Genomic DNA, 26528 nt, shown 5'->3' on the forward strand with positions numbered 1-26528 from the left:
CATGGCTGGTCCAGGAACCACACTTGCAGATCCACTCACTCCATACTGTGTGTGAGTAACTTTCAGTTACTCAAAGAAGCAAACTGATCTAGCTTCTAGGAAGGTTTGCCAAGTCTTTTATCTCCAGCTAAAGCCTGCTCATTCAAAGATCTCCTTATTTGATCATTTCTGCCCTTTCCACAAACATATAATCATAGAACTTACATTCGACTTCAAAACACTGTCTTTGTGTTGGTGTTGTTTTAATTTGTGTGTCTTATTTATTACAACAAGATAATGGTAAAGGAAACTGTTCTGAGCTAACAAGACATAAGGATAGCACCACGACGTAATTGAAGAGTCCTGGTCAAATCCTTTAGTATTAATAAGCCTCAGTTTCCACTGCTGTAACATTCTCAATGTTAAGATTTCTCAGTGCTTGACAACTATGAAATTCGAATCAACTGGTATGGTGGTGGTACCAATCATACAGGAATAACAACATAATACAGAGTTAGCAAATCCAGGAAAGTAGCAACAAAAAATCAGTTGCAAAAGAAGACATTTTTCCTAACTATAAGAAAAAGAAAATATCGACATGTAATTGACATGACTAAAAATAGCAACTAACTGGGGCGCCTGGGTGGCTCCCTCGGTGGAGCGCCCGACTTCAGCTCGGGTCATGATCTCGCGGTCTGTGAGTTCGAGCCCCGCATGGGGCTCGGAGCCTGGAGCCTGCTTCGGATTCTGTGTCTCCCCCTCTTTCTGCTCCTCCCCCAGTCACACTCTGTCTCCCTCTCAAAAATAAATAAATGTTTAAAACAAACTAGCAATGAACAGAAACAGAAATACACGTAAGAATTTAATTTATGGTAAAGTATACACTCTGTATCAGTGGGGATAGGATGAGCTATCATATTTCCAAAAACATAAGAAATTATTGCAATACAACTACCTACAATATGAAAAAAATACATTTAGATCTCTATCTTACACTATATATCAAAATCAATTCTAGATAAAGATCTACATTTTTTAAACACTATAAACACGTTAACAGAAAAAATAGAAGCCTATTTAGCATTATGAATTTGGAAGTGGAGAAGCCTCTCCTTATAGAGCATGATGAAAAGCTCAGTTGCTATAACAGAAAAGCTTTATATACGTTCATAAAATATTTAGGGCCGAAGACAGAATAATAAATACATCAAAAGGATAGAAAGCTTAGAAGAAAATCTTAACATAAAATCAGGCACAAGATTTCTATTTGTTTTTTGTTTGTTTAAATTTTTAATGTTTATTTTCGAGAGAGAGAGAGAGAGAGAGAGAGAGAGACAGAATATGGGTGGGGGAGGGGCAGAGAGAGAGGGAGACACAGAATCCCAAGCAGGCTCCAGGCTCCGGGCTGTCAGCACAGAGCCCAATGTGGGGCTCGAACTCACGAACTGTGAGATCGTGACCTGAGCCGAAGTCGGACACTTGACCAACTGAGCCACCCAGGTGCCCGGTTTCTATTTGTTATAGAAGGGAAACTCTACCAGGCACTAAAAGGAAACTAAATACAACAGAAAAATAGGGAATTCACAGAATAAGAAATTTGATATATAATACACAAAAAGATAATCACCTACCCTAAAAGTTAAAAAAAAGAACAGCAAAAAAACAACAGTGAGATATTACTTTTGCCAATAAGATTAAAGAGATTTTTTAAATGAGACATATTCGATGTTAAGCACGGTTGTGAGGAAAACAGGCACTTTTAAATACCACCGGTGGGAATGATCTGGAGGGGAACTGAACCATATCCTGTAAAATCTCTTTGACCCAGCAGTTCCAATTACAGAGTATGCAGAAGATGATCATATAATATGATTACTGTTATAGTTAAAAATTCAAGAGAAATATTAATATTAATAGGGCAAACTGAAACTATGAAACACTGTGCAGTTTTTTGGTTTTGTTTTTAAGAAGGCAGTCTCACATGTAATAACATGGAAAGATATTCAAGATACACTTTCACTCGGAAAAAAGCAACACAATACTTAAGTATATCATAAAAATACAATATGGGTGTATAGAAAAGATCATTCCAAATGGTATATGCCAAACAATACCTCGTATATTCTTCTTTGGGGAAACTGAAAGAAAATTTCAGAAACTTCTAGCATTTTACTTTGTACTGTTCCATACTATTGGAACTTTTACAATAAGGATGTATAAGCTGCATATATTTAAAACAAAAACAAATCAGCAAAGGTAAGGAAGTGTCGGTTCTTCTCTTGCCTCCACCATTATCTAGTTATGACCTTGGCCAAGTCGATAAATCACTCTAGATCTCAATTTCCTCACTGTAAGATGGTGTAATAAAGGAGTTCTAAATTAACTTCTAACTCTGAAATTCAAGACAGGATTCTGTCAAGACATAAAGTTTATAATTAAAAGCAATGTGTCTGAAAGATTATTTAATTATTATTCCCTTTGCATCTATTCTATAGATAGAATCTTCTATAGATAGAATAATCTATTCTATAGATAGAATCTATTCTATTTATATCTATCTATTCTATCTAATCTATCCTATAGATAGAATAATCTTTCTAAAACACATACTTCTCCATTTAATAATCTTAAATGGCTTCTCAGTGCTGTCTACTGTGACCTACCAGGCCCTGCATGAACTGCCCTCTTTGCCTCATCTCATTTTCCCTTCGTGCCTCCAAAATCCAGTCACTCCTGACCAACCACCATTTCAAATACACCGTTATCTCTCATACCTAACCATGGCTCCCTTTATCTGGAAAGCAGCCCTCTCTAATTGGACTCCTATTCATTTCTGAAATTCCAACTTAGATCCACGTTTCCTAGAAGCATTCTCCAATGTTTTCCCACCACTCAATCACCTCAGGAACACTTCCCTCTGGCACCAGGAATTCTACTATAACAGGTGGTATTACACTGTATTGTGCATCTGTCAAAGTCTCCAACTACACCACAGGCTCCAAGAGGGCCAATTACCAAACTCATCAACATATCCCCAAGGCCTAGTACTGTATCTCGCACATAGTATATACTCGATAAACGTTTGCTGAGGAATGAATTTTCCTGGTTGAGTACTTGGTTAAAAAACTAATTCTGCCCTGAAACTAAACCCATTTATAAGAGATGTTGTAATTCATTTTGAGACTCACTGAAGTAGTTCTCAAAAACATCAATGAGATAGAATAATTGTTAATACTAAAAGGGTACAGATGATGTTGCCTTGAAGAGTGTATTTGAATCTAGTAAGTGTGCATGAATGCTTGAATAATTTAAATCACAATTATAAATGAAAAAGTAAATAAAAATAAGAATTAAGTTTGAAAAGAAAAAAAAAGAAAAGGTAAACTAGGGACTAAATTTTACTGAATAAGGTTAATAGGAAGATAACACGATTAAAGAAAACTCAAGATCCACAATTACTACTCTTCCTCAGAGCAATCTATGTAAAACTTGTGAAATTGTATACACTATTCAAGACTGTATGAGCCTAGACACTCTGAGTCTACTTAGAATTTCACCTGGTTTGGACCTTGATCAATGCTATTATTAAATAAACTGTGTCCCCTTCACTTGGAAAGCAGAAGCCATTAGAAGAAAAGAAAATGCTAAAATAAAATGACTACAATCTTATCTATATTCGAATAATACTTTGAACATAAATATTACAATAATTAACAAGGTTAAGCATATTGAGACATTTGACCAAGATGCCTCTTTCAGAATTATTTAAAAGGTAGTCTGAACTTCTAAGAAAGAAAATAGCACAAAATGTTACCAAGCTTTCTATTGAGAATGGTCAGGAGGAAGAAAAAGAGAACAAAACTACATGGAATTTTTCAACCTAAACACATTAAAATGGGTTTAAAAAAAAATCATACTTTATAAAATATAATAAATTCATGCTCAGAGTCATTCAGGATGGTCTGGTTGCCACTCCACATGGCCTGGGTGTATACTCTTAAGGTCAGTTTATTGACATGATCAGATGCCATGCTGGAGGTCAGGATGGAAAGGCACAAGCAAACTAACACTGTGGGAACAGGAACTGGAACAAGGCAGGATTGACAGCAGCTAGAGCTCTCTCTATAGATAACAAGTAAGTGAGCACCAAATGAAAGCCACATCAATGTGCAAAGAACAATCAGAGGCTTCAGCCTTTCTCAGTTCTGAGACCTAATCAGTGACAAGAGTACAAGGAAATTTCCACAAAAGAAACATTTTCCATTGTGAGGAGTATTTTTAGCAGCTTATTCACTAAAAAACGTTGTTATTCTGTTAGCAAGATGGAAACTAAATGTTACCTACCTTTAAAGAATAACACTTAAAGCTTAAGACTGATCTCATTATTAGCAGAACTTATTTTACTCACCTCTGAATAACAGGGTTAAGAGAGAAGACTGTTGTGAGAGGGCCACACGCATGACCGGGTCAGCACAAAGAACCTTCCTCAAAAGCGTGAGGCACGGCTGGATCAAGCACTCTACAACCTGGCCAGGAGGGAATAAACACAGTTATTTTATTATTAACAATTCTAAGGTGAGGTAAAATAAACTATAATCTTACTCTAAATTTTATGCTTTTTCATCAAAATTGTGTCAAACATAAATGCAAATAAATATTAAGAATTATTTTCCGGGGTGCCTGCGTGGTTCAGTCACTTAAGTGTCTGACTTCAGCTCAGGTCATGATCTCCTGGTTCGTGAGTTCGAGCCCCACATCGGGCTCCATGCTGACAAAACGGAGCCTGCTTGGGATCCTCTCTCTCTCCACCTCTCTCTGTGCCCTTCCCCCACTCATGCTCGCCCTTTCAAAATAATAAACTATAAAAAATTTTTTTGATAATTATTTTCCACTGAAAATAAGCTTTGCATATACTTCTGCTTACATATCTTTAAAAAAGTTAAGATTAGTTTTCCTTTATAGAGATCCCACTCTTAGAAATAAAAACCTAAACAAGGTACTTGGTATTAATCAGGATTTAATTTTCAAGTACTTATCCAAATTCAGATGAATTTAGCTTCAGATCTGATTAATAAAAATACCAATCTGTAAAAATATGTATAGATACATATCAGTCTTACCTCACCATCCTGACATACACATTCATTTAAATATTCAATTATCTTGTCGATTAAGCATAACTTTTTCACCACAGCATGCATTTTAATATCTGTAAACCCCAAAAAAAGAAGTTACTAAGAGTTAAAAATTATTTTCTCAAGTTTTAAAAATACAGAACAGATATCCAAAACTCAAACTGTTAAAAATAGTTACACATGGTGTTGAATTTTAGAGAATGAAACTTTAAACTTCTACTGTATATACACCTGAACTATTTGAAAACTTTTAAGGAACAAGTACATCCTACTTACTTTTACAATGTAGAAATCAAAAACTATTACAAAAATAAGTTCAGACCCTAAAAACTACTAGAATTTTCAGTATATAAATGAATCCTTTTATTTGTACATGACAAATTATTTTCTTCATATTGTTTCACTGACAATCCTTCTGTTTTCCAAATCCATCACCTCAAAATGTTTAGAATTATCCACAAGGGATGTTAATAGCTTGCAACATGGTCATTTTCTATTAATTAACACTCAGATTTCAGGGGCGCCTGGTGGACTCAGTCAGGCAACTCTTGATCTTGGGAGTCCTGAGTTTGAGCCCCACACTGGGTGCTGAGATGACTTAAAAAAATAAAAGTAAATAAATACAAACTCAGACTTCTAATCTCAAACTGCCAATAGCAAATATAAAGGGTAAGGGATTGTTACATACTATATGTATTTCTGAAAAACATTAACTCTTTTTTAATAACATACATACTGCGTCTGTGTGTGTGTGTGCGTGCACGTTCACTGCTATGTACTGTTTATGTTCCCCCCAAATTCTTACGTTGAAACCTAATCTCCAGTGAGATATTAGAAACTGGGGCCTTTGGGAGGCAATTAGGTCATGAATGGTGGAGCACTGAAGAATGGCATGAGTGCCCTTGTCAAAGAGGCCTCAGGGAGCTTCCTTGCCTCTGCTCCCTATGAGGACATAGGGAAAAGATGGCTATCTATGGACCAAGAAGGTGGCTGTCACCAGACACCGAATCTGCTGGCACCTTGATCTTGCACTTTCAGCCTCCAGAGCTGTCAGAAATAAATTTCTGTTGTTCATAAGCTACCCAGTCTGTGGTATTCTATTAGAGCAGCCTAAACAGAGTAACACCTGTGCAAACACACACACACACACGCACATGCGCGCACACACACACACAAAGAATTATCACTAGCAACAAAAGCTCTACTTGCTTATACGTTAAAGTATTTAACGTCTCTCAAGACAAATCATGTTCTCCTACACTCTCATTGAGAATATACATATATGCAATGAGAAAAACATAAATACTGTACCCATATTGATACTGAACTAGTAGCTGTGACTATAACTACCTTTAGCTGCCACTTAAAAAAAAAAGTTTCCACTACTCACCAATACAGTGTACACCAAAATTATAAGTTTTATTTTTGGAATGTTAACAATACTGAAAGAACACTTTCTACAAGAGATTTTTGATCTTCTTAGCTAAGGCTGTCCACGTTTTCTAGAGCCTTATTTTCTGTAGTCTATATCATTGTTATTAAAGCCACAAATCTGCTGGATATGCTTTTTCAATTTACTCTCTCATCCCAGTTTCCACTAATGTCACGGGAGGAACGTTAAGCACATCCCATGTTGCGAGTCAGAAACAATCTTTTTATGTAAGTGCAAACTTATCATTTGTCTCAAAAATTATCATTTGTCTCAAATGTTAAAGATAATTATATACATCACATACAGGAAAAAATAAAAAACCGGAAGAATGGAAGCCTATGGAATAACACTACAAATAAAGTTAACAGTATATTTTACTAGCTGTTTTTTAAAATAAACCTTTAAAGAAAACACATAGCTACAGTGCACTATTTTTATTTTATCCACCCACAAAGTACTGTTTGATTGATTTCTCTACCCAAGACAGAACAAACTGAAAACATCGTATACTAGGTAAATTGAGAAAGGAACATTTGATTCACTATTAGAATTGTATCAATATCTTAGAAGGAAGACAATTCTATCATATGACATTCTACAGGTTAAATAATGGTACTGTAGACCAGGGATCAGCAAACTGTCTCTGAAAGAACTAGAAAATATGGTAGATGTTGCTGGTCACATATTGCCTTTGTCACATATTCTTTTTGTTTCTTTTTTCTAATAACTCTTTAAAAATGTAAAAACCAGGGTGCCTGGGTAGCTCAGTCAATTCAGCATCCAACTCTTCATTTTGGCTCAGGTCATGACCTCACGGTTTACAGGTTCAAGCCCCACAATGGGCTCTGTGCTAACAGCACAGAGCCTGCTTGGGATTCTCTGTCTCCCTCTCTGCCCCTCCCTGCTCATGCACACACGCTCTCGCTCTCTCAAAAAAAATTAAATCAGTGAAAACAAAAAAAAGTAAAAACCATTCTTAAGGGCTATGAGAAAAAAAAAAAAAAAAAGACCATAGCCTGCATCTGGCCCCCAAAACTGCAGTTTGCAACCCCTGATACCACTGCGCTTAGTTAACTATTTCAAGTCAACTATCAGCAGTACAGCAATCATTTTCCTTAAAAGACATTACCTTGCATAATCACAGCTAACTGTTCTGCGGCTGACTTTCTCAAGACAAGATCGATATCATCTGAGGTAAAGATTTCATACACCTTTTCAACAGTCTCCAACTGAAAACCAAAAAAAAGAAAAAAAAAAAGAAAGAATTTGTTTTCATCTACTTCAAATTGTCCAATAAAATTTTATAATTTATACCATAAGAACAAAAGCTTCAAAATCAACTTTACTTAAGTGATATATTCACGTGATGTAAATTTGCAGCAATGATGCGCTATGTCAGGGAAAACTTAAGTTCTAAAACAAAGAGCCGTCATGTCAACTAAGCCTCTCTTCCTAAGGTAGATTTTGCCAGGAAGTCATTCACAACCCATTAGCCACTTTAAGAACTTCACAGAAAACATGCAAGCTACGTGACATTTCCCTAGGTAGCAACCTGAGAAGAGTGATCCCAGACATGTGACTGGGGACTTCTGTGTGGCTCCCAAAAGCCACCGGCTAGAAGACCTTGGCCCCCTACCTTTCCTGCCTCTTACACACCCTAAGCACATGGCCTTCTAGGGCTTGCTGCCCAGCATTCCAACACAGCCACTCCCGACACTAGTCACTCTGTACCAGGACAGGGTCTGAGGTGGCCAACCCAACAGTGAGTGGGGAGGGGAAAGGACAAAGACGACACTCCATTCACCAACCACTGCTATCTCCTCGCCCTACCAGGGACTCACAAAGACAGTGCTAGAACCCCTACTCCCCACCACCCTCCGTGCCACACACTCGGCCCAGGAGCAACTACCAGTGGTTAGTGCTCAGGGAGTCCCCGGCAGGACCTGGTGCGGGGTCAAGGCAGGTCGAGGCGACAATCCTCCTGCGAGGGCTGTCACATGGCCCCAGATGCTTAGGTTAGAAGAACACTGTATGTGCTTCCCCATTTAAAAACTCCACTGTATTACCTGGGGCTGTACAATACTACCACAGGCTCTGGGGGGCTAGCCTAAACTTAAATAAAAACTGATAGACCGTATACTTGAAGCCACAAGAGAAGCTATCAAGCACAGGAATGAATCAATGATGATAACGAACAGCTTCCTTCATCTACTGCTGCACTGATCCCGGACGGCGTGGGTACAGTCTTGACTAATGATGGGGAGTTGGGCGCTACACCTCTGGAGGTACAGAAAGAGCCAAAGATTTAGAAAAGAGGTCAACAACAAAATCCCAGAACTACTATGACATTTAAGAAGTCCCTTTGCCACCCGTATTACTTTTTTCCTCTTGCAAGGAAGAGGCTGATAACTTTTGTCATGGGAATGGTCTCCTTTTGGCTTAGAGGCTATTTTGAACATAAGAACAAGAAGAATTTCCGATAGTTTTTTACGTCAGTAGCATTTGTTTTTAAGAGTCACCACAGAATTTCTTTCCACTGTGTTAACCTTATATTATATTTAAATTATTATTCTAATTAATTTGCATTTCCAGCATATATATTAAATGAAAAGGATATAAAGCCAGGCATGTAGTAGGCACTGAAGAAATCCAAGAAATATTTGTTCAATAAACAAATGTATCCAGAAGCCAGATAAAGCAGAAGACAACTTCAAACTACCATGAATAACCACACTTGAAGGTAGCTAGCACCTGTTCTCAGATGCATAAACCAACTGAAGAATGTAACATAAAATATGTGATATACAAATATAGCAAGTAAGCACAAAATGAGAAACTCAAAAGTTATGTTCACCTTAATAATCAGTTCTTTTCTGTCATCCAATTTGAGTTCAATAGGTTTCTTCACGATAAATAAATTAGTAACTCTGGAGAGAAGTCTGGCATCTATTGAAGGGCGCTTTACATGAGCCCCGTCTTCCCTTGTAAGATGGCACGCTAAAAGCTTTAATGCTAGTGAACGGACCCTAAAGAAACAAAGTGTTCCAATCAACGTTTTGTAATATACAATGCCTATAAATTTTAAAAGCCTACAACCACAAAGCATTATTGTATATCAACACAATAATTAGCCATGCTTATACTGACATTACTAACAATGGTACTTTACTTTTCTATTAAAACTTTTGGTGCACAACCACAATTATTTTTTCAATTTTATATTTATAAATAAACATCAGAAGTAAGGAATCAATAAAGTTACAGTTACAAATGAAGAGACAGACTCACTGAGACTGTCAACTTCACAGTCCATTATCAACACCATAGTCAACTGCAGTACATTAACCTGCAAATTACAACCCTAACTCCTGATTCCAAGTCCAGTGATCTAGCTCAAAATCAAAAATTATCACAGACTCATGAACAGAGTACAAACATTAGGTCAAACCTCCAGGAAAGTAATCACATTAATAACTAAAATGTGATGTCTTAACAATATATGAAACCGTTCTTATATTACGGGTTAAACAGATTCTTCTCAAATAAGGAAACGCAGGGGTGCCTGGGTGGCTCAGTCAGTTAAGCGATCAATTCTTGACCTCAGCTCAGGTCACGATCTCATGGTTCGGGTTGTGAGACTGAGTCCCATGTGAAGCTCTGTGTTAGGAGCGTGGAGCCCACTTGAGATTCTCTCTCACCCTCTCTCCCTCTCTCTGCCCCTTCCCTCTCTGTCAAAATAAATAAAAAAAAAAAAATAAGAAAATGTAAATATTTGTGATTCCCATCAAAATTCTGTTTTATCTGGAATGGATTAGAATTAAGGTCATTTCAGTGGCCAGGTGGGAGATTTCAAGAAAAGACTAGATATTGCATGCCATTAGACAACAAAATGGAAAAAACAAAACACCATCAAGTAGACAAAGGACACTGAGTTGAGAGACAGTGAGACAACCAGGTATCTATCACTACTCTGACAGGTTCCTGAACTATATAAAAACTGGGCAAACTGTAAGCGAGTAATCCAAGTTCCAAGTTCTGGGTTTTAAGTATAGCTTATAAAACAAGAGTTAAGACCTGCGTATTCGGGGAGACCTCCCTCCTGCGGCCAAGGCTGGGTCACCTTGCTGTGTGTGGTCCCGTCACCCTGAAGTTCCTATATCGTAACATTCATCTTGCATCATTACAACTAATAATAAAGTGTAACTGGCAAATGCTCTCCCCCCAGTTGCACATCCAATTCTGTACGGGCAGTGCCGCGCTCACGCCGTGCGTGGTCATGTTCCCACGACCTGCCACAGCTCTTAGGCACACAGGTGACATCAATAAGTACTTGCCAAATCTAACAGAAAGCAGAAACTTACAGTAATATTATTAATAGATACCACCTCCAGAGTACTAATATCTACTCCAAGATGGCGTGGGAAGTCAGGCAAACCTTCGCCCTTTACCATGTGCTGTTGGAACAGCTAGCTACCTACACGAAGCTCTTCCTTTGCTTTGCTGCCTTCGCCCCAGGCCAACGCCACCTGTATTAAACTCTGGGGCTGTCAGTTTAGGGACAGGCACAACTCCCAGTGAGAAGTGGAGTGGAGTGGAAATGTGGAAAACTGGAGTGGAATGTGGAAAGCATATACGTATGCATCTCCTCTAGTACGAAATTTAGCGTCTTTTTAGGTTTCGCATGTGGCGCCAGAGTCCAGTTATTCCATCTATTTCCTTCAACAAACAGGTTTTGAGCGGATTTATGTCCAAAGTACTCTAGGAAGTTCCGAGGACATAAACATCAGCTGGTGGACAGGGTTCCGGCCTACGTGGAGCTTAGGGGCTGGTGGGACAGGGTAGAACTGACCGGATGAGAACAAGTATGTAATTCAAAGTGTTTTGAGTTCCGAGTGACCGAGAATTGCCTTACTGGGAGAGCGGTCTGGGCTGGCGGTGGGCTCCGGGGAGGGGATTTCTACGTGCTCGGAATGTCCTGCCCGATCAAGTCAGTCTTTGTTGACCCGGGGCCTCCGGGCCTCCGAAGGTGCACGGGAAACAAACTTCCGTTGTGTGAAATCACCAAATCTGCGGGTGTGGCGTACTGCAGGAGCCCCTTAAAAAGGCACCCCCAGCCCTGTGGAGGCCGGCCCCTGCGGAGCACAGCTCAACTCGCCCTCTGCCTGCATCACTTAAGTCTACCGAACTTGATGTCTGGGCTGTAAGGTGCTTCTGTCTCTTCTCTTGATTTCCCTCCCTGCGTTCTCTGGGCCTGTTAGACGATATCCGCCTACTTCCGGCGTTCTCGGTCTGATCATCTGCCTACAAATAAGCTCCTGCATTATCGGGACGCGAGGTTTGAGTGAAGCAAAATCATCCACCGTCAAAAGGACATCTGGCCCTCCCGGCCTGTCAACCGGCTCTGCAAGCCTTGACCTCTTCTCAGTGAGGGAAAACCTAACCCCTGTTACCTAAACAGCACCAGAAACATCCACGGGGCACTGGCAGAGAGGGCGAGACGACAGTGCATTTTTCTTCTTCTCGTTTGGTTTCAACGGCACGTAACACTACTGGTGGGGAAAAGAACACTTTTCCAGCTTCCCAAAGGCCAGGACAAACGCCTGCTCACTCTGGTGTTCGGTCAAGCGGGCCGCTACCCTTTGACCGAGGCCTGCTTTTCCCAGCGCCCGCCCGCGGAGCCAAGCCGGGTGCCGGTTCCTGAGGAGGCACCGCGCGCGCGTCCCCGCGGCTCAGCGGCGGCCCACAGCCCCAGCAACGGCACGTGGCGGCGCCGGCACCCGGAGCGGTCCCACAGCGAGGCCAGCCGCCTCTGCGGACGCTCCGGGAACGCAGCTTCCCTTCCCTCTCCCTTCACCTTCGTTGGTTCTCCCCTGCGTCAGAAGGACGCAACACCGAGGGCCCCCCCCGCCGTCCCCCCCCCCCCCCGGTCCCCGCTCTCGGCGCAGGCGCAGCCCGGGAGCGCGCGGCTGTACTCACGGCGGCTTCTTCACGAGCAGCAGCCGCAGCAGGGCCCTCAGGTGCGCGGTGCCGGGGAGGGCCCCCTCGTCCGCCTCGGGGCTCGCTCTGCTCAGGAGGAGGACGCACTTTCCCAGAGGCTCTTCCGTGTCCGCGTAGCCCTAACGGATTTCGGAGAAGGGGAAGTGACCGTTTGCTGGACACATGCCGCTCGACTTTTTAACTTGGAAAGAAGAACTGCGGAGGCCCGTCGAGCAGCCCCCGGACTTCCTTCAGTTCGGCCGAGGACTCACTTGGCAGCATGACGCGAGAAGCTTACATAAAGCTGCGCTTAAAAATAACACTGCGGAACTTCAGGAGAATGGGCCGACTCCCCCGACGCCCGCCATTCCTCTGTTTTCCAAGGCCCTGACTGTGGCACCTCCCGCGGAGGACGCAGACTCGAAGGGCCGCCTCTCCGCAAGGGCTGTTCCCAGAATGGCGCTGCCCAGCCACTTTCTCACCCACAGACAGCGGGGTGGCGGGGGGGGGGGGGGGGGAACCCCGGGGTGGGGGACCCCAATCCCCTCGCTTCTCCCCCTCCATCACCCAGCACGAGTGCCGGAAAAGCCTGTTCCCCAGAACCTGTTAATCGAAGTCCCGTACGTACAGGGATGGAAGTCACCAGGCAAGTCTCGTTACACACCACGTGCTTCCAAAGCCCCGCGAGCCGTGCCCGAGAGCCTCCACGGAAGGCCGCGTTCCGGGCTTCGGTCGGTGCCACACGCCTGCTCCTCGCTTCTCACCCCCCGCCCCGGCCGGGTACGTGAAGTGCACGCGCGCAAAGGAGCTACCACCGCGCCCTGCTCGCCCCCCCCCCCCCCCAATCTCCCTCGCCACGTGACAGCTCTGCTGTGTGCACGTGCTTCCGTCAGTCACGCTCGACGCCAGACAAACGGGACGGGAAGTGGGGAACCGCTCCGAGTACCTGCAGCACGGGAATGACAGGACACAGAGACTCAATGAACTTGCTCCAGGTCGCCGCTGTCATCATCAGTCGTCCCTGCAGCAGATACATCAGAATGGCCTTGGCAGCGGCGTTCACCTGCCCGACGAGACGACACGATCAAAGAACCTAACGAAGTGAGGTCTCCCGCTAAGTCACCGTATGTGCCCGTAACTCTGTGTAAAATCTGGGAAGGCGCTCCAATTAACGTCCCTTCCTTCAAATTTCACATTCCGCTGCTTCACCTTACATTCTGGTCTCAACCCGTCTTCCTCCCTAACGATAAGGATTTCCTTGTGGTTTTGTGTTTTTTGTTTTTGTTTTTGTTTTACATTTAAGGTATATTTTTCTTCCATTCAATGCAATGTTCCCTCATAATACAACCTGCTTGCCATAACTGCTGTACAGTTCGTAGCCTACATGAAAAACATAAACAGCTTCATCTGAATTCTTTGAGAACAAGTATGTCCTATATTTTGATTCTCACATTTTCCTTAACATTTCTTTTTATGTAAATAACACCGCAACTAAACCCATACATCAAAAGCAAGTTTCTTTTCAGCTTCTCATCACACTATCTACTTATATTACAATATTATCTTCATTTAACTGAGTATAATTATATTTGTCTTTTGCATTTACTCTTAACATGGCCATACCTCATTTTTGGGTTCCTGAATGCCAAATGCAGAGATTTCATACAGAACTTTCGGGTGAAGTAGAAAATGAATTCCATTACAAAGTGAAGACACAGGTTTAGTGACATTATGGACACCTAAACATTCCTGTAAAATAGTTTTAAAAAAATTCAGTGACACTAATTCTCCAAAGGACTCCTCTTTCTTCTGTTGACACTTTTTCACTTCATTGAAACTTTTCTTTTACCTAATAGAGGATGAAAAAAAAGTTCTCTTGCCTGAGCTTTTGAGTCTACATGATACGCGTGTTATGTTACTCTCTGCCAACAAGCAGTTTTCATAATGATAAACATAAAAAAATAACATAACAAACTTATCCCAGGGTGTTTATATTTTGCTTACTGAGGTTTGAGGAAGAAAAACAAAATTCAAATGAAAACAGACTTGAAGTTTTGGGAGAAAGGGAGGACAATATATATGCAGGATATTTATCATCAATATATTGATAATACATCACTGAATACAAGTACTGACTGCGTACTGTCTCTCAGACTCATTATCACAAATTCTTTTCTCAATCGGAGCTAGAGAACACTATTTTCTTAGGGACTGCCTAAGATGGCAGAGGGGAAAAAAGCTCCCTGAAATATTAACAGAATTTAAATACAATATAAAAAGGTAAACATAAAATCCACAGTGACTCTCAGAAATGAAATTTTCTTTGCTCTGCAAAATTCTACTTCCTAACCACTACCAATAATTCAGAGGTCAAAAAGTTATACATACACATACGTACATATACACACACGTATTTATACATATTTTTTCTCTTTAAATTTTAACTTCATGCCAGACAGCAACTGTATATTCTGAGCTTTTGAAAGAGCATAGCCTTGGCTTATGGTTTAAGAAAAGCTCTGTCACTTACTTCCTCAAAACACTTAAACTCTCTGACCTTCAGTTTCTTAATGGGAATAAGACGCGATCCTTAATGAAACACCCTTCTTCTCTCATCACTAAATACATATCAACTTACCTACACTGGTCTTTATGCCAAACAAAAAAGCACTAGAATCCCATCCAAGACCAATCCTGCCCGTAACCTGCATCCTAGCTGTCCTCCTAACACCTGTTCCTGTACCTGTGTTCCTGCACAGTTCCTGCACCTGTGTCTTCTTCTCCAGCACCTTTACTTCCTCTTCTTCCAGGGTTAGTCCTGTGACTCTGTCACATGCTCTAAGGGTCCCCGGATCTAATATGCCCCTGCTGCTACCAGTCCATCTTCCAGCTCTCCATCGCAACACAGCACAAGTCCTAGGCCTCTATGTGCTCACTCCCAGGTTGTCCTCCACCCACACCAGCAGGACCTCAGGCCCCATCACCCCACAGAAGCCGCCTGTCAACTTCGTGACACTGAACCCAATGCGTTCATCCCTGTTGTCATTTGACTCCGCCCAGGATACCATACTCCCCTCTCCTCTCAGACACTTCTGTATTTCTGTTGCTGGCTCCTGCTGTGCCCACCTTCCATCTGGTTAGACCCTAGATGGCCTCTCCCCAGTCTCTCACCAGATGACCCAACTTGGCCTTGTGGCTTTCAGCACCATCTCTGTGCTGATGACTCGAAATTTTACAACTAGTCTGGGCTCCACACTCCAGAGACAGTTTGGTGCAAAGCTTAAGAATAGAGTTTAGGAGTCAGACTGTCCGGGTTCAAAGTCCAGTTTTACTACTTCTAGACCTTGGACAAGTTCATAGCATCTCTGTTTTTTCAAGAGAGAATACATACCTTATAGTGTTATGAAGATTAAAGTAGGGAATACATTTATAAAAGTACCTGATATACAGAATAAATGTTAATTGTTATCATTATTATTGCCACCATCATATAACTGGCATTATTATTATTATATTCAACCATCTACTTAGCATCTCCACTTACATGTAAAAAGGCATCTCAAATTTAACACATTCAAAATAATTCTATCCAACCCACAATCCAATGCTGGGGACAATATGATCAATCCAATTACTAAATCCCAAACCCCAGAACTCCTCCTTGATGCTTTCTATACCCTACTCCCATTACCAGTAGACCAACCAGCTCTACATCCGTCATGTATCCTGAATTCATTTTCTTCCCAGCATCTCCACCACATCATCGTATCTCACTGGGGCCACTACAGTGGAATTGGCCTTTTGGCTTCCGCTCTTGACCCCTGACAATCGATTCTCCACACAATAGGAAGAGTGATCTTTTTAAAAAAGGTAATCAGATCAAATCAATTTCCTGCATAAAATCATTCATAGCTTCTCACTGTATTTAGAATAAAATTCAAAGCTTTATAATGGTTGGCAAGGCATTTCAAGGAATTATTTAAAATCCATTTCAAATATCTGAACATCAAAGCCAATTCCACTATTCTAAATTTCTGAGTGTAAGAACTATCCCACGCATATGGAGCTCAGCTTCTTGACCTCCTCATCTCAATAACATTACCTGCCCGATATCTCAGAACACTTCAACTTACCTTTCGCTTGTTTTCCTTCTAAAATCACAAATACAGGTTTCTACCTTGCTTAACACTTTGTAACATACTATTTCCCGTGACCTCCAGTGTATAATCCTAACTACTTCCTTCCCTCTGGCCTTTACTTCCTCTGATTCCATGGGCTATCACTTCAGCTACTCAGCTTACTTTCACCAAAGGCCTTCCCTCCCATCCTCAAGGAAAAACCACAATGCTCCGTGGATCCAGATGTTCACAGTCTCCAAAACCACAAACAGCTAGCCAAAGATAAGTATGCAAAGAAGATTTGTTTCACTAACAAGATTATTAAGACAATCAACTGGGCTCTCATTGCAACCCCCAAATCCTTCTATTTGATTATATCAAACTTCTACTCATATCAGTCATTTCAAACACATTGCAAATACCACTTACTCTCAATCTCAAAGAGAATATACAATTCAACTTGCTGCTCCACCTAAGCCCACCTAAGTTCAGTTAGCTATCAAGATTCTAGATCCCAATGCCTTCAACTTTCAAAGGCACTAGCTTCTCCTAATTAGCCACTTGTCACCCTCTACCTTTCCCTCTCAACTGGTTCTTTTGATGAGTATTTCAACATATTAAATGAAGATATAACTTCCTAACAAGCCCCTCCAGGCTATGGTATCAACTCTGTCAAATCCATGGAAACAAGGCAGAAGTAATTATAAAACCACTGTCTACAGAATATAAGATTCCCCAAGTATAAACTACCTGCCAAAGATAACCTTACAATCAAAAATCACATCACCGGTTGGCTGAAAACAACAACATAAGAGATTCAATAGCCATAATAAATGAAAGCATTCTATGTAATAGGATGATCTAAATAAGATTATAAAATTAGTATGTTTAAAATTTTCAAAGAAACAAAAGAAGAAAATGAAAGACTATTATGAAAAGAATGAGTTAAAAAAAGAAGCAAAGAGGGGCGCCTAGGTGGTTCAGTTAGTTGAGCCTCCAACTTCAGCTCAGGTCATGATCTCACGCTTCCTGAGTTCAAGCCCCCCATGAGACTCTGTGCTATCAGTGTAAAGGCTGCTTTGGGTCCTCTGTCTCCCTCCTTCTCTGCCCCTCACCTGCTTGTACTGTATCTCTCAAAAATAAATAAACATTAAAAAAATATTTTTAAAAAAGTATAGTAATGAAAAATGGAATAAGCAAAATCTAAAACTTGATGAATAAATTAAAAGCAACAATGATGAGTTAAAGATGGATGTTATTTATAAAAAAGAAAAACAAGGGCACTTGCTTGGTGGCTCACTCAGTTAAGCATCCAAACCTTGGACTCTTGATTTTGGCTTGTGTTATGATCTCTCGGTTCATAGGATCAAGCCCTGTGTCCGGCTTCACACACCGAGCATGGAGCCTGCCTGGGATTTCCTCTTCCTCTCTCTCTGCCCCTCGCCCACACGCACATGCATGCTCTCTCTCTCTCAAAATAAATAAACTTTAAAAAATACATATATATTTTAAAAAAGAAAAAACAGAAAAATAACAACTGTTGGGGACCGTGCAGAGAAACTGGAAGCATTATGCACTACTGGTAGGGATGTAAAATGGTGCAGCCACAATGGAAAACAGCATGGCAGGTCCTCAAAAAATTAAAAATAGAACTACCACATGATCCAGTAATTCTGCTTCTGGATATACACTCAAAAGAAATAAAAGCAGGGACTCAAACAGATATCTGTATGCCCATGTTCAAAGAAGCACTGTTCACAATAGCCAAAAGAGGGAAACAACCCAAATCTTCTTGAACAGAGGGTGGCACGTCAACAAATGTGGTATTTACATGCAAGAGTATTATACAGCCTTTAAAAAGGAATGCAATTCTGATATATGCTGTAACATAAATGAACCTTGAAGACATCATGCTAAGTTCAAAAAAAAAAAAAAAAAAAAAAAAACCAGACACAAAAAGGCAAACACTGATTCCACTTACATGAGGTACCTAGTGCAGGCTCATTCAGACAGAAAGCAGAATGTTGGCTACCAGGGGCCGGGGGGAGGGAGAGTGGGGAGTTATTGTTTAATGGGTACAGACTTTCAATTTGGGAAGTTAAGTTTTGGAGATGGGTAATGATGACAGTTGCACAACAATGTGAATGTACTTGATGACACTTAACTGTACACTTATAAATGATTAAATGGTAAATTTTGTGTCCTGTATATTTTACTACAAATTTTAAAAAGCAAATTAGACATGGGTGAGGAAAGAATTAGCATCCTGAATGACTGCACTGAGGAATCCCAGCCAACCAAATCAAAACAAGACACAGAAAATGGGAAAGAGGACTTAAAAGACACAAAGAGTAAAATGAGGTCTACCTAGATCTAATGAGAGTTCTACTTGGAGAGAACAGTAAGGATAAGGAAACAGCAGTGATTAAGAATTATCCAGAAATGAAGGTAGATATGAGCCTTTTGGCTAAAGAGTGATAAACAAGATAAATAAAAAATGTACACAAAGACACACTGTAATGAAACTGTAGAACACCGGAGACAAGGAAAAGATCTTAAAAACAAGTAAACAACAAAAAAAGAAAATTATAATTTAACTGATAGCAGACTTCTCAACAATGATAGAAGCCAAACAAAGCACTATTGGCAAAGTGCTACGGAAAAACAGCAATAGACCTAAATAGTTCTCTATCCACCTAAACTATCACTCAGGAATAAGGTAAAATCAAGGCATTTTCAAACACATGTACTAACAGTTACAGACCTTCAATGAAAATACTGAAAAAAATATTTCAGTAAAAAGTAGACTGAACCTAAATATGTATCAATAAAAAGTGTTTTCAATCTAAAGAGCAGTTAAGAAGAATGAATTGGTAAGATCTGAGTCCTACCATTAAATGAAAGCCATAAGGCAGCAAAAACATATGTACACTATGAAATTATATATTTTTTTAAGCAGAAAAAACAGTTGCATACATTATTTATAAAGACATACATACATAGTACAAATATATATATGGACAAACACCAATTATGTAAGAGTGGTTGTCTTGGTGGATGAAAGAAGAGGAAAAAGGAAAGAAGCTTCAGTTATAACTAATATTTTTATTTCTCTGAATAAAAGAGGGTTAGAAGCAAAACTGGCAAAATGTAAACATTTGTTTTATCCAGTTAGTATTTACAAGAATGATGAATATAAGAGTACATTTTCAAGAGTACACAGTAACATGTATCTTTCAGTACTGATCTATGTACAACGTTCTTTGCAATATTGAAATAGTTAATATTTTATGTACTACTCTATGCTGAAATATTTTATAACTTAAAAATGAAAGTATTTTCTTCAAAAGAAAAATAGTACTATAGCTAACACTAAAACATTTAAGCCAAATAACCTAAATTTTTTCCTAAGCATAGAAATCACTTTTGAACACATGACAGAAATCATTTTCTTACAATACTCCCATCATTAACACAACATAAATGTCTTTTTAATTAATTTATTTACTGTTTAATTTACATCCAAGTTAGGTAGCATATAGTGCAACGAGTTCAGGAGTAAATTCCTTAATGCCCCTTACCCATTTAGCCCATCCTCCCTCCCACAGCCTCTCCAGCAACCCTCTGTTTCTTTTCTATATTTAAGAATCTCTTATGTTTTGTCCCACTTTGTTTTCATATTATTTTTGCTTCCCTTTCCTTATGTACATCTGTTTAGTATCTTAAATTCCTCATATGAGTGAAGTCATATGATACTTATCTTTCTCTAATTTTGCTTAGCATAATACCCTCCAGTTCCATCCACATAGTTGCAAATGGCAAGATTTCATTCTTTTTGATTGACAATACTCCATTGTACATATATACCACATCTTCTTTATCCATTCATCCATTGATGGACATTTGGGCTCTTTCCATACTTTGGCTATTGTCAACAGTGCTGCTATAAACATTGGGGTGCATGTGCCCTTTCAAACAGCACACCTGTATCCCTTGTGTAACTACCTAGCAGTGCAATTGCTGGGTCGTAGGGTAGTTCTATTTTTAATATTTTGAAGAACCTCTACTGTTTTCCAGAGAGGTTGCACCAGTTTGCATTCCCACCAGCAGTGCAAAAGAGATCCTTTTTCTCTGCATCCTCACCAATATCTGTTGTTGCCTGAGTGGTTAATTTCAGCCATTCTGATGGCTGTAGGATGGTATCTAATGGTGGTTTTGATTCATATTTCCCTGATGATGAGTGATGTTGAGCATTTTTTCATAGGTCTATTAGCCATCTGGATTTCTTCTTTGGAAAAGTGTCTATATATGCTTTTGCCCATTTCTTCACTGGATTGTTTTTTGGGTGTTGAGTTTAATAAGTTCTTTATAGATTTTGGATACTAACCCTTTATCTGATATATCATTTGCAAATTCCATTCCATTGGTTGCCTTCTAGTTTTGCTGATTGTTTCCTTCGCTGTGCTTTTAAACTTGACAAGGTCCCAATATTTCATTTTTGCTTTTATTTCCCTTGCCTCCAGAGACATGTTAAGAAGTTGCTGCGGCCAAGGTCAAAGGGGTCAAAGTAGCTTGTTTTCTCCTCCAGGATTTTGTTGGTTTCCTTACATTTAAGTCTTTCATCCATTTTGACTTTATTTTTGTGTATGGTATCAGAAAGTGGTCCAAGTTCATTCTGCATGTCGCTGTCCAGTTTTCCCGACACCATTTGCTGAGGAGACCATCTTTTTTCCATTGGATATTCTTTCCTGCTTTGTCAAAGATTAGTTGGTCATACATTTGTGGGTCCATTTCTGGGTTCTCTATTCTGTTCCATTGATCTGTTTTTGTGCCATTATCATACCGTCTTGATGATTACATCTTTGAAGTCTGGAATTGTGATGCCTACAGCTTTGGTTTTCTTTTTCAGGAATGCTTTGGCTATTTGGGGTCTCTTCTGGTTCCAGACAAATTTTAGGATTGTTTGTTCTAGCTCTGTGAAGAATGCTGGTGTTATTTTAATAGGGATTGCACTGAATATGTAGATTGCTTTGGGTAGTATCGACATTTTAACAATATTTGTTCTTCCAATCCAGGAGCATGGAATATTTTTCCACTTTTGTGTGTGTGTCTTCTTCAATTTCTTTCATAAGCTTTCTAGAGTTTCAGTATATAGATTTTTCACCTCTTTGGCTTGGTTTATTCCTAGGTATTTTATGGGTTTTGGTACAATTATAAATGGGATCAATTCCTTGATTTCTCTTTGTGCTGCTTCATTATTGGTGTATAGAAATGCAACCAATTTCTATGCATTGATTTTATATCCTGCGACTTTGCTGAATTCATGTTATCAGTTCTAGCAGTTTTTTAGTGAAGTCTTTGGGTTTTCCACACAGAGTATCAGGTCATCTGCAGAGCTAAAGTTGGACTTTCTCCTTGCCAATATGGATGCCTTTTATTTCTTTGTGTTATCTGATTGCTGAAGCTAGGGCTTCCAGCCCTATTCACCACCACTTGAATAACAGTGGTGAGAGGGAACATCTTTGTCATGTTCCCGACCTTAAGGGGAAAGCTCTCGGTTTTTCTCCATTGAGGATGATATTAGTGGTAGGTCTTTTGTAAATGGCCTTTATGATTTTGAGGTACAATCTTTCTGTCCCTACTTTCTTGAGGGTTTTTATCAAGAAAGGATGCTGTATTTTATCACATGCTTTTTCTACACAGAGTTATTTAGTTTTTTAATTCATTTTTGACAGAGAAGAGAGAGAAAAAGAGAGTGGGGGAGGGGCAGAGAGAGAGGGAGAAAGATTGAGAATCCCAAGAACGCTCCACACTGTCAGTGTGGAGTACGGTGTGGGGCTCAAAGTCAAAAACTGTAAGATCATGACTGGAGCCAAAATCAAGAGTTGGAGGATTAAGCGGCTGAGCCACCCAGGCGTCCCTAATTTTAGAGTTTTGGCTTTTTTTTAATGTTTATTTATTTTTCAGAGAGACACAGAGTGCAAACAGAGGAGGAGCAGAGACAGAGGGAGACACAGAATCTGAAGCTGCCTCCAGGCTCTGAGCTGTCAGCACAGAGCCCGGCGCTGGGCTCAAACTCACAAATTGCGAGACCACGATCTGAGCCGAAGCCAGATGTTTAACCAACTGAGCCATCCAGGCACCTCCCTAATTTTAGATTTTTAGTAAGAGAACCCAATGGCGCCAGCTGGCTCAGCAGATAGAGCATGCGACTCTTGATATCAGGGTTATAAGTTCAAGCCTCACATTGGGCATGGAGCCTACTTTAAAAGAAAAATAAAATGCTATTTAAAAAAGGGAAAGAAAGAAAGAAAGAAAGAAAGAAAGAAAGAAAGAAAGAAAGAAAGAAAGAAAACCCACTATTTGCTCTCCCCACCAAAAACAAAACAAAACAAAACCCAAAAAACCCACCTTAATAATTTCCAAACAGCAGTTGTAAGTTTCAACTTTCACTTGCAGTAATGGGTGAGATAACATTCGAAGAAACACCTTCTGACTTTCTCCTTGAAGTAATGGACTGGCCTGTGCAGATTTCCAGCTGGTAAAAAGGTAAAACATCCAAGACATCTAAGGTAAGCGAGTTACTAAAGAGATTGAAAAGAATATTGGAAAGGGTTTCTTCCTACTCCAGTTCCTCCAAGTGGGATCTTATTTAACTAACCCAATATTAATATCTATCCAAGCACTTGTTTCAAGGCAGAAAATATTCTCTTAAAAAGTACCCAAGGGGTGCCTGGGTGGCTCAATTGGTTAAGCGTCCGACTTCAGCTCAGGTTGTGATCTCACGGTTCGTGAGTTCAAGCCCCACATCAGGCCCTGTGCTGACACCTCAGAGTCTGCTTCAGATGGTGTCTCCCTCTCTCTACTCCTCCTCTGCTCATGTTCTATCTTTCTCTCTCTCAAAAATAAATATCAAAAAATATTTTTTTTAAAGTACCCATACAAGTCTTTAAAAACCCATATTTGGAATGTAAACTGATACAGCCATTATGGAAAACAGTACAGTGTTTCCTCAAAATTAAAAATAGAACTACTATATGATCCATCAATCCCACTTCTCATTATGAATCCAAAGGAAATGAAATCAGTATCGCAAAGAAATATCTGTTCTCCCATGTTCATCCTAGTATTACTCATAACAGCCAATACAGTCGACCTCTGAACAACACAAGGGTTAGGGGCACCAACCTCTATGCAGTTAAAAATCCATGTATAACTTCTGACTCCCCAAAAACTTAACTACTAATAGCTTACTGTTGACCAGAAACCTTCCCAATAATTTTAACAGCCAATAATACATATTTTGTACGTTATATGCATTATACATTGTACTCTTATAATAAAGTAAGCTAGAGGAAAAAAAGTTTGAACAATCATAAGGGAAAAGACATTTACAGTAGTATACACATATTTATTGAAAAAAATCTGGGGCGCCTGGGTGGCTCAGTCGGTTGAGCGTCCGACTTCGGCTCAGGTCATGACCTCACAGCTTGTGAGTCCGAGCCCCACGTCGGGCTCTGTGCTCACAGCTTGGAGCCTGGAGTCTGCTTCAGATTCTGTGTCTCCCTCTCTCTCTGCCCCTTCCTCACTCATGCTCTGTCTCTCTCTCTCTCTCTCTCAAGAATAAATAAAACATTTAAAAAAAAAAGAAAAAAAAAATCTGCATTACCCTCGCAGTTCAAACCTGTATCATTCAAGGGTAACCATATATGGAAACAACTCAAGTGTCCATTAATGGATACACAAGTAAAGAAAATGTGGTGTATATATACAATGGAACATTATTCAGACTTAAAAAAAAAAAAAGGAAATCCTATCATTTGTGACAACACAGATGAAGCAGGAGTCCATTAGGCTAAGTAACTTAAGCCAGGTACAGAAAAGACAAATACACGGCATAATCTCATTTACATGTGTAATCTAAAGAAGTCAAACTCATAGAAGCAGAGAGTAGAATGGTGGTGACCAGGGACTGAGGAATAGGAGAAATAGGGAGATGTTGTTCAAAAGGTACAAAGTTTCAGTTATTCAGAATGAATACATTCTGGAGATCTAATGTACTCTATGAGGACTAGAGTTAATAATACTGTATTGTATCCTTGATACTTGTTAAGAAAACAGATCTTAAATGTTCTTACCACACACACACACACACACACACAAACATAGTGACTATGTGAGGTAATAAATAAATAAATAAATCCCATACTTAATCAATATTTATCATCATGGAATTTACTCCTTCCAAAAGCAATGAAGACCCTAAATTCTAAATAGGAATCTGCTCCAATGTCTTCAAAATAAACAGTGCATGACACATTCTAAAAATCCATATAGGAAAACAGTAGGAAGCAATGAAACTTACATTTAAAAACCCTCATTTTAAGTTATTAATCAAAACTTTAGAGACAAATAAACAAATATGCTTGAATACTTGGTTTGGATGGACACCAAAACAAATGTATAAAAATCCAGGGATAATTCATTTTGATTATAGGCATGGTATTTTTAAAGTTTACCCTATAAAATAGTTAACTGCCCTAATGCAGCTATACATATACAGTTCAGAGGTCAAACATACATAAAAACAATTTTAATTAAAAAACAGTAAAAATTAAGGCCAGTTCTGTTTTCATTGTTCCTAAGTGCACACATACACAATATATCCTATAATAATATAATCATATCAAGAAAGCGAGTATTACATCTTTGAACACATGCAGATGATTTCCTTTATTAGGGGGAAATGCTGATGATAGGAAAAGCTTTGCAAGGCTTGGTCTGCCAGCTCCACTAATTCTAAGAGATTCTTCTCTCCCTAAAAAAAACAGCAGAAGGGAACAGTAAATGTCAAGTTCATGTACAGTAGAATTCTCAACAGCTAACTAAGCAACTTCAAGAAATTAGATCATTCAAAGACCCTGAGACTGTTCACATTTACTTAAGTCCACTTTCCTAACAAGCAAACTAAAAATGTCAGCTTAGGGGGGAAAATTCCTAGCTAAATGCCACAAGAGACTATTTTTCACTTCCAAGTAGGCTTAAAGTTACAATCGAGTGGCCACGTTCTTTGACAGTTTGTAGCCCTATCTCCCTACTAACTGTAGACTCAAAGCAGGACTTGTGTATTTCATGATCCACTTCCCCTTCTACATGCTGACCACTTCTACAAACATAAAGGACAACCAACACATCATGATTAACTGACCATGCAGAATATCACGGAAATAATTTGACAATCTGAACTTCTATCACGGAAGAAACAAGAAGCCAGCAGCAGTGAGATATGGCAAAACAAAAGGAAAAAATAACAGGTAAATAAAGGAAAATTAGAACTAAGAGGTTGAGATAACTTCCACTGTAGGAAACAAAAGGAATAAAAATTTATTTCCTAATTTTTTAGATCTTCAGGACCCATTTTGGTACTTCCAAACAGTAAACAACAATTCTAGTCAGTGTCTATTTTAAGACTCATAAACCCCTTTACTGACAACATACTAAATATCCTAAAAGTATCTCTAAAAGGGATAAATAACAATACATAATCTTTGCCATAACACTGCACCTAAAGTCATTCTACCTTACAATCTACCTCGTTATTGTATTTAATAAAAAATCAGGCTCTTTGTGTATGTAATAAGTCTATGAAATATTAAAGGAAAAATATGTCTACAGAAAGCACTAAAATGGCCCTTATAGTTGTTTATGTCAATTGTCACTGTTCACACACAGTAAGTCACTTCAAAAAGGAACTCTCTATTCAATATTAAGACATTGATAATAATTACTGCCTTTTCAAAAACCAATGGGTCTCATCAATGCACACCAATCATTATTCTAAAGTCTTTATTTTACCTTTACACAAATCATATACTTACCTTGATCTGA

General features: G+C 39.5%; 1 protein-coding gene and 1 long non-coding RNA gene across 11 annotated transcripts in view; one reads left to right on the forward strand and one right to left on the reverse strand.

Annotated features, from left to right (window-relative positions):
* The window catches only part of RTTN (rotatin), a 161698-nt gene that overhangs the window by 101999 nt on the left and 33171 nt on the right, over positions 1 to 26528 (reverse strand). For 7 of the 10 annotated variants that reach the window (XM_042909789.1, XM_042909790.1, XM_042909787.1 and 4 more), the window contains 9 exons: positions 25346 to 25458; positions 23052 to 23178; positions 14146 to 14271; positions 13469 to 13585; positions 12523 to 12662; positions 9401 to 9572; positions 7676 to 7775; positions 5100 to 5188; positions 4388 to 4505 (listed from right to left, as the gene is read on the reverse strand). In XM_042909789.1, the coding sequence (XP_042765723.1) occupies positions 4388 to 4505; positions 5100 to 5188; positions 7676 to 7775; positions 9401 to 9572; positions 12523 to 12662; positions 13469 to 13585; positions 14146 to 14271; positions 23052 to 23178; positions 25346 to 25458 (1102 nt within the window). Of the gene's footprint in view, positions 1 to 4387; positions 4506 to 5099; positions 5189 to 7675; positions 7776 to 9400; positions 9573 to 11996; positions 12281 to 12522; positions 12663 to 13150; positions 13239 to 13468; positions 13586 to 14145; positions 14272 to 23051; positions 23179 to 25345; positions 25459 to 26528 lie in introns of those variants that run through there. The other 3 variants (XM_042909788.1, XM_042909796.1, XM_042909795.1) reach the window with 3 other exon arrangements.
* The window catches only part of LOC122203208, a 37195-nt gene continuing 23762 nt past the window's right edge, over positions 13096 to 26528 (forward strand). The window contains exons 1-2 of the long non-coding RNA XR_006195085.1: positions 13096 to 13646; positions 23100 to 23212. This is a non-coding gene — a long non-coding RNA (uncharacterized LOC122203208). The remainder of the gene's footprint in view (positions 13647 to 23099; positions 23213 to 26528) is intronic.

The sequence above is a fragment of the Panthera leo genome, chromosome D3, assembly GCF_018350215.1.
Source record: "Panthera leo isolate Ple1 chromosome D3, P.leo_Ple1_pat1.1, whole genome shotgun sequence".
Lineage (NCBI taxonomy): Eukaryota > Metazoa > Chordata > Mammalia > Carnivora > Felidae > Panthera > Panthera leo.